This window comes from Ochotona princeps, chromosome 4, assembly GCF_030435755.1.
Source record: "Ochotona princeps isolate mOchPri1 chromosome 4, mOchPri1.hap1, whole genome shotgun sequence".
In the NCBI taxonomy this organism is placed as follows: Eukaryota; Metazoa; Chordata; class Mammalia; order Lagomorpha; family Ochotonidae; genus Ochotona; species Ochotona princeps.
The window spans coordinates 50485592-50493523 of NC_080835.1; the positions used below are offsets into that span (position 1 = coordinate 50485592).

At 41.5% G+C, this 7932-nt stretch overlaps 1 protein-coding gene across 1 annotated transcript; it reads left to right on the forward strand.

Moving 5' to 3' along the window:
• The first annotated feature begins 3729 nt into the window (after positions 1 to 3729).
• Positions 3730 to 5673, forward strand: LOC101530128 (hemoglobin subunit epsilon). The gene is made up of 3 exons (XM_004589963.2): positions 3730 to 4308; positions 4426 to 4648; positions 5433 to 5673. The coding sequence occupies exons 1-3, from the start codon at positions 4082 to 4084 to the stop codon at positions 5559 to 5561; spliced, it is 579 nt and encodes a 192-aa protein (XP_004590020.2). The 5' UTR covers positions 3730 to 4081; the 3' UTR covers positions 5562 to 5673.
• The last annotated feature ends 2259 nt before the right edge of the window (positions 5674 to 7932 follow it).

Below are 7932 nucleotides of genomic sequence, written 5' to 3' on the forward strand. Positions count from 1 at the left end.
GATGTTATAAAATGAAATGCAATAAAAGAAGAACCATTGCTTTTAGCAAAAAAAAAAAAAAAATGTATCCTGAGGTTTATCACAAGCTATTCTCCTGGTCTAAGACACTATCACCTCCACTTCAGTTTTATTTGCAGATACAAAACTTGACCCTCCGCCTTCACCACTGCCATGCTGCAATTTCTTCCCAACTCAGCTCCCAGATAAATCTTTACATATCTGAGGCTTATATGGATACCTCCTTTTTAAAGGTGTTTTGGTAGTTTTCTAACATAATTCATAATAAAGTTACATTCTTAATAATGATGATGATAACAAGTGATAATGCCTATGTGAGTATTGTGTTTATTATGTGCCAGGTAGTGGTATGAGTAAACATATATATTTCATATATATGTGTTTGTGTGTGTGTGTGTGTGTGTGTGTGTGTGCGCGCATACTTTTGACCTTTAGTTCTTCCACCTGTATAGGAACCCAGGGTGGGGACATAGAAGGCAGAAACCTTTTTTGGCTTTAGCCAGGTCCCTCCTTTACCATAGTTCTGTGTCATGCTTAGCCTTATCTAAACTCACAGTTTCTGACCCTGCATATCATTAGCCAAGTCCCTCAGGAGGGAAGAAAAAAAAAAGAGAGAGAAACAGAGAGAGGGGTGGGGAACACTGAGTTTGTTTGCCTGTTTATTAAAAACAAAATAAAGCAAAATAAACATCTAAAACTCCATCTAGAAAAATGAATAAAAGAAGATGGAAGGAGAGGGCAAGGGAAAACAGAAGAGGAAGAAGAAAGTGGAAGAAACACTGTGGGAAGACTGATGACTTGGGGGAGTGAAGGAGTCTGGAATGCAGGGAGGAACTCTGGTGACAGAATGTTGCTTAGGGGCCTGGGAAGAAGAGATTGTTTCCTCCACGAATGCTTCAGATTGGATAAGTCAGAGGTTAAGGCAACCTGCTTTGAGAAGGACTCCTTTATGGGCATGTGATATGAAGGACTGTAGGAGAGTCTGGTGGAAGGAGTCACTAAGCACCCCTATCCTCAGTGACAAAGGGTCTTGGGACTTCCTAATGTCTTGTAATGATTGATCTTGCTAATGAATGGGGCTTAACCATCATCATTGTTCCTTCACGTAAGCCCTGCACCGATGCCAGGCTTCAACGTGATTGTTTCAGAGAAACATTGTTAATTCAGAAAACATGCAGTGCTATAGTTTCAACAGGCACTGAAAAACATGCCTATGGGGGTGGAAACAGTTACACTTTAATTCAGAAAATTAATTAACCAATTAGTTCTGTAATTAATATACAGAAAACAAAATAATGTGATGCATATGAGAAAATGGAGATTTTGAGCTCTTGTCTCTACTTTGGATGAGCAGTTTTTTTCTGCTTACTACTTATTGAGTTGTTTATTTAGATGAAGGTTAAGTTTGTGACTATAGAATAAAATGTAGGTATTCAATTGTAACAAGTAAAAGAAAACATGAAAGGAAGGAGGAGGGTGAGTGGGAATATGGCCAGGAGAGAGGATGTGGTGGAAAATAACATTAAACTCCAAAATTTGTGTTCATGAAGCAGGTAAGGTTAGTTAACCTTACGTAAATTAAAAAGTTTACCTAAAAAGAAAAGAGGCATCTTATTAGCAGTTGGATCAGCTTCCTGCTAATGCACATACTGTGAGGCAACAGTGGTGATGGAGCAATTGAGGTCCTGCCACCCCTAAGGAGACCTAGGCTGAGTTCCCAGCTCCTGGGGTTGAGGGAGTTTATGGGATGAATCCTCAGATGAGTTCTTTCGCCCTTTCTGTATCTGTCTTTCTTTTCATCTGAAATAAGTCAATTTTAAGAAGCCAGTAGGTGAGGTAAATTTAGGCTGAACCAATAAATACCTAAACCAAAATGAATAGTTACCTGATTTCAGAATCAGAATACATAATCCTTGCACTAAGCCACAGTCCTATTGCTGTTCAATTCCATGACCGTTTTTTAATTCATCCCCACAACTTCTTTTTTTTTTTTTTTTAAAGATTTATTCATTTTATTACAGCCAGATATATACAGAGGAGAGACAGAGAGGAAGATCTTCCCTCCGATGATTCACTCCCCAAGTGAGCCGCAACGGGCCGATGCGCGCCGATCCGAAGCCGGGAACCTGGAACCTCTTCCTGGTCTCCCACGCGGGTGCAGCGTCCCAATGCATTGGGCTGTCCTCAACTGCCTTCCCAGGCCACAAGCAGGGAGCTGGATGGGAAGTGGAGCTGCCGGGATTAGAACCGGCGCCCATATGGGATCCCGGGGCTTTCAAGGCGAGGACTTTAGCCGCTAGGCCATGCCGCCGGGCCCCATCCCCACAACTTCTAACAATAAAGAAGCATGCAATGGGTTAGTTCCCTGGATGCAAGCCAGGTTTGCTGTCACAAGCAATGGTCACAGGAGGAGATGCAGGTTCTGTGAGAGGGCCTCTGGCAGGAGGGGGAGAATAAATCCTGGTTTTATAATCTCACAGATGGCATGCTTTTGCACTCTGAACTGGAAAGAGGAGGGGACAAACCTGTACGGTGTGTTTCAGGGTCAGACCTGCCCAGAATCTTGACCTTGAGAAACCTGGATCTTACTCTCCAGGACTTGACAATACCTGCTCGCACAAGCACACATCCCTAGGAAAGGACCACGCGCCCACAAGCACACATCCCGAGAAAAGGACCGCCAGCCCACAAGCACACATCCCGAGGAAAGGACCGCCAGCCCACAAGCACACATCCCGAGGAAAGGACCACCAGCCTACAAGCACACATCCCGAGGAAAGGACCACCAGCCTACAAGCACACATCCCAAGGAAAGGACCACCAGCTCACCCTCCTTCACCACCAGTTCTTTTCTTTTGACAATTACATAATCTGTGTGACCTTGTTTCTCCATCTCATTCATTCATTCGCCAGTGTTATGACTAAAGGTATGATTTAAGGGAAACAGCATAGGGAATATCTCCTGTGAACATCAATGGGATTGAAAATATACAAATGAATACAGATCTCCACTTTGTCTCCAACAGGTAATTAGCAAGGAATCACATCTGGAGCTGCAAAAAACAAGGGCACATTAAGGAATTTGAACCTCTGTCCCCTCTGACATAGGCCACACTAGACCTATCAATCTACTTGTTCCTCAGTTTGATTATAAATCCTCAGTTGAATAGCTAGTCCCTTCTGCCTTATGGATTAGAAGGATGGATAGAGTAGACAAGCAGGGAAGGGAAACCAGAGAAATGTCCTCTTAATCCACAAAGTCCTCTGGAATCTCAGAGAGCTGGAAATAGAGTGTTCTCTGTGAGTACAACACACAATCTTGCTGTCTGCCCAGTCTAGGAATTCATCCCAAGCTGTGCCCCCTCACTGTTGTCTCCCATATTATCACAATAGCATAGTCCTTCAGCACCAATCCAACATTCTACTGTTTAAGTGTATCATGGCATCATAGATTTAGGCAATGATAGAAAATCTGGTATCATATTGTCAATGTATATCTAACAGTTTTATTGGGAGTTCTCCTTTTATTTAGGCATGGAGATGCACACTGCAATGCATCTTCACTTTCCAGTATGCTAGTCTCCATTTTACAGTTAATCTATGAGAATATATATATACATGTTTACCTCTATATCTATCAAAATTGAGTCTTGCTCCTGCTGAAAATCCCTTGGGTTCCAGAAGTTACCACACACAATCCCTCTCTTTCTTCTCAACAGCTGGCATTTGCTTTGTTTCCCTTGAATCTGCTCTTTTTAATCAATAACCATACTCCAATACTAAACCTGCTGTAACTGTAACTTTTACCTGTTTTGAGCTTAGCTTCTCTATGCAAGTCTGTCTTGGAAAGGGAAATGGGAAAGATGGATATCACCCTGAAAAGTTTCATAGTGAGAGAAGAGAGTGAACCAGGATAACAAAAGAAAAATTCTATTTACTTAGAGGAGAAACCAGCAGAGAAAAAGTATCTTAGGATCCAAAACCCATTATCACAGACTCAGTGTAGCTGACCCTCTGTTGACCTGACTCCACCCATGAAGGACGCAGAGTCCAGCCTTGACCAATGACTTCAATGGATGATGGACAACAAGGGGCCAGACCTTCAGTCATGCAGAATAAAAGGCCAAACCTTCCAGCAATAGCACAAACCTGCTTCTGTCACATTTGTGATCACCAGCAAGTTCCAAGACCCGACACCATGGTGCATTTTACCCCTGAGGAGAAGTGTATTATTAGCAAACAGTGGAGCCAGGTGAATGTCGAAGAGACTGGAGGAGAAGCTCTGGGCAGGTAAGTGTTGGTTCTCAATGCATGAGAGAGAAGGGCAAGCAAGTCTGTCCCTGACCAGGAAAAGGCACAACATTTTCATGTGTCTGAATTTGTACCTACTTTTGTCTTATCATGTAGGCTCCTCGTCGTCTACCCATGGACCCAAAGGTTTTTTGACAGCTTTGGAAACCTGTCTTCTTCCTCTGCCATCATGGGGAACCCCAAGGTCAAGGCCCATGGCAAGAAGGTGCTGACTTCCTTCGGAGAAGCCATTAAGAACATGGACAACCTTAAGACTGCCTTTGCTAAGCTGAGTGAGCTGCACTGTGACAAGCTGCATGTGGATCCTGAGAATTTCAAAGTGAGTTCGTGAGAAACTCTTGCAGTCATTTGGGTTATATAGTTTGTCATCACAGTGGTATCTGAGACTATGATTGGAGAAATCAACATAGATCTCAGAAATTGTAAGTCTAGTCTGTTATTAGAGATTGCCAATAGTGATAAACAAGACCAACTTAAGGAACAGTAATGATAAAAGTCTACTAACAACCTGAGTTGCCAAACAGGATGTGTTTATTCTGTGAATAATTTTATTAAGTTGTAGCTTTATGCAAGGCAAAATAGAGTTTACCCTTTTGTAGATGAAGGCCTACATCTCAAGCAAGGAGAAATTTAATGTATTAAATTATATGGCTCCAATGACTGAAGTTTAGGAATAGATTTGGGGGAAGCGGGGTATTGAAAGACAAATTTTCCTGAAGAAGAAATACAACAAATTCTTTGAAGTAAATTGAATTCTCTCTCAATATTATGACGCAGTTTATGCTTGCCCTCAACAACTGGGGACTTTTAACTCTGACATGAGACCTCTTGTAACACGGACAGTTTGTTTACTGAGAGTAGACAGTTATTAAGTGAGGAAGTAGAAGAAGCAGGCAAATTGGCATGGTGAAATGGAGAGGGAGGATGAGGTATGGGTAGTCAGAACGTTGGATTGGAAATTCATAAAAACGAAGGCAAACCAATTCTTGTCTTAGCTTATTGGGTTGTCAGGGAGTATAGGCACACATAGTCATTTTTTCTTCTGTAGATTTTTTTGGGGAATTTCTATTCAGCATGCTTGTGTATCATTTTGTCTTTAACAGCTCCTGGGCAACGTGCTGCTGATTGTTCTGGCCACTCACTTTGGCAAGGAATTCTCTCCCGAGGTGCAGGCTGCCTGGCAGAAGCTTGTGTCTGGAGTCGCCATTGCTCTGGCCCACAAGTACCACTAAGCTTCCTCCACAGTCGCTTCATGCTCCTATCATTCCCACCACCTTCCTTCCATATGTGGGGACTGGGCTCATCTTTGATGGCACAGTTTCTGTTTAATAAAGTGCATTCTGTTCAGTAATCAAATATCCATTTTCATGTTCTTCGTATTTTACTCATGTGTTCAAAAGATAGTGTTCACGGATTGAGAGGTGGGGAGGGACATATGAAAAAACAAGAGCTTCTTTGAGAAAAAAATGAATGATGTTGGAGGAGGAGTGCAGAAATCTCAGGGGTAAACTAAGATGAGGAGGAAGTTCTACTGGGGTGGAGGAAGTTTTGAATAGGTGGGCAGAGCTTTTGGGCTGGAATGCAAAACTTAGAGCAGTGGGGAGGGAAGAGCAAGTAGGTGGTATCTGGGAAATCAGAGTTGTGGTGAATGTTAAGTTTCATTCAAGAGAAGAAAGAAAACAACCAAGCAAGGAAGCAGGGACTGAATTGGTAGTATCAAAAGTCTTGAATTATAGTACTATTTTAATGTGCTGGAACACACATTTGAAAGGAATTAGCTTGTCTTGTTTCTTGAGAAATTGGCTTGATGTAAATCAATGAGTTGAGTAATGACTTGGAGATTTCCAGAAACATATCTTTACGTACCAAGTTTTGTTCTTTCCTGATGGGTTCTATTGTCTCATGGGATGCCAATACAGAGATTGATTACATTAGTGTGAATTGTTTTCATTCAAATGCACTAAAATAAGGCTGAGTGGGACACAAGTAAGAACTTTTCTTGGGAGAATAATAAAGATTTAATGTAGAAGAGAAAATAATAATGAAGTCACAGGATCTGAAAATATGCATGGAACTCACTCTCTTGCAGTAGTGGTGAGCTCTAGGAAAGAACTGATAGAGCTGAGCTTTGACTGTAAAAGTAGAATCTGCTGGGGCTGGCACCATGTGATAGCGGGCTAAGCTTCCACCAACAGCATAGGCATTCCATATGGGCACTACTTCGTGGTTTGTTTGCTCCACTTCCCATCTAGCTTCAGGCTAATGACCTAGAAAAACAGCAGAGGATGGCTCAAGTTCTTGGGCTTCTGCACACATGTGGGAGACTTGGAGGAATTTCCAGGTTCTGGCTTTAGGTGCCCTCAGCTGTGGCCTGGCGTTGCAGCCACCTGGGTAATGAACCAATAGCTGAAGGACCTCTCTCAGTCTCTCTTTTTCTCTGTAACTCTGCCCTTCAAATAAAAACAAAATAAAGCTTCAAATAAATAGACTCTGCTTCTATAATGTTGGTAGTAACGAGTAATAATTATTCTTAGGGCATTCAGTGACTCCGTGAACAGGGCTTTAGGGAAAAGTAGTCTGCTTCTGCATGCAAATGGATCTAAACTCTCAGAAACTAGGCATGGATGATGATTCTAAAGGACAGATAATTTGCTTTAACCTGAGAGGGTCAAAGAGAGCTGAAAATTGCTAAGTATGGACAAAGTAGAGTGAGGAAGAAATGATATCTGATTGAGGTGAATGGGAAGAAAGCAGGAACTAGAAACTAATAGCTCTAAGATGGGCAGAATGCTATAGAAAGAGGCCGTGTGCACTGGCCTGGAGATCCTGTCTCATGTGGGAGTATCATCAACTGATCCACTTTCAAGGGAGTTCTGGTTTGCTCAGGGACTCTTGACCTTCAGGTCCAGAGTCAAACTCTCAAATCAGGAGTGTCCAAGTTAGCATGGCATTTCTTCACAAACATAGCTCTATTAGACACCCAATGCCCCCGCCCCCCAATCACTGACCAGAATATGTACTATGAAATATTTTTCTCATTTCTGTAGATATTAATAGTAAATCATAATAAAACAAGGAACAAGGAGCTGTTGACATAGATAAACAATAAGAACAAAGTGAATTTGAAGGATTTTTTTCATCCATTCTCTTGGGTCCCCAGACACATTTAACTGAATAACAGTGTCTAGCTAATCTCACAAAAATTACTCAAATAGAAAATCAATTTTTTGTGGATATTATTGCTACACAGGGAGAAAATGTAAAAACAAACAATGGAGGTTTTCTTCTTTCTCTTCACATTGAAAGAATTATCACTTTCAAGAATGAGTCAACTCATTATCCTATTTGACTTTCTGAATCATTGGTGTTTACTGAGGTGGAAACAAAAATAATTTTCGAATAGCAAGTCCACTGATATTTCCTTTTTAGAAAAAGATTTATTTGTTTACTCGCTTACTTCAAAAGCAAAATAATAAAGAGAGAGAAAATGTGTGTGTGTGTGTGTGTGTGAGAGAGAGAGAGAGAGAGAGAGAGAGAGAGAGAGAGAGAGATGTATAATTGGCAAATTCATTTCCCAAATGCCTAGGAACAATGTTTATATCA

Bases quoted from the DNA above. Each gene is read 5' to 3' on its own strand.
- LOC101530128 (XM_004589963.2), top strand. From the start codon at position 4,082: ATGACTTCAATGGATGATGGACAACAAGGGGCCAGACCTTCAGTCATG. The intron at 4,309-4,425 runs GTAAGTGTTGGT...CTTATCATGTAG, and splicing joins GGAGGAGAAGCTCTGGGCAG to GCTCCTCGTCGTCTACCCAT. The intron at 4,649-5,432 runs GTGAGTTCGTGA...TGTCTTTAACAG, and splicing joins TGGATCCTGAGAATTTCAAA to CTCCTGGGCAACGTGCTGCT.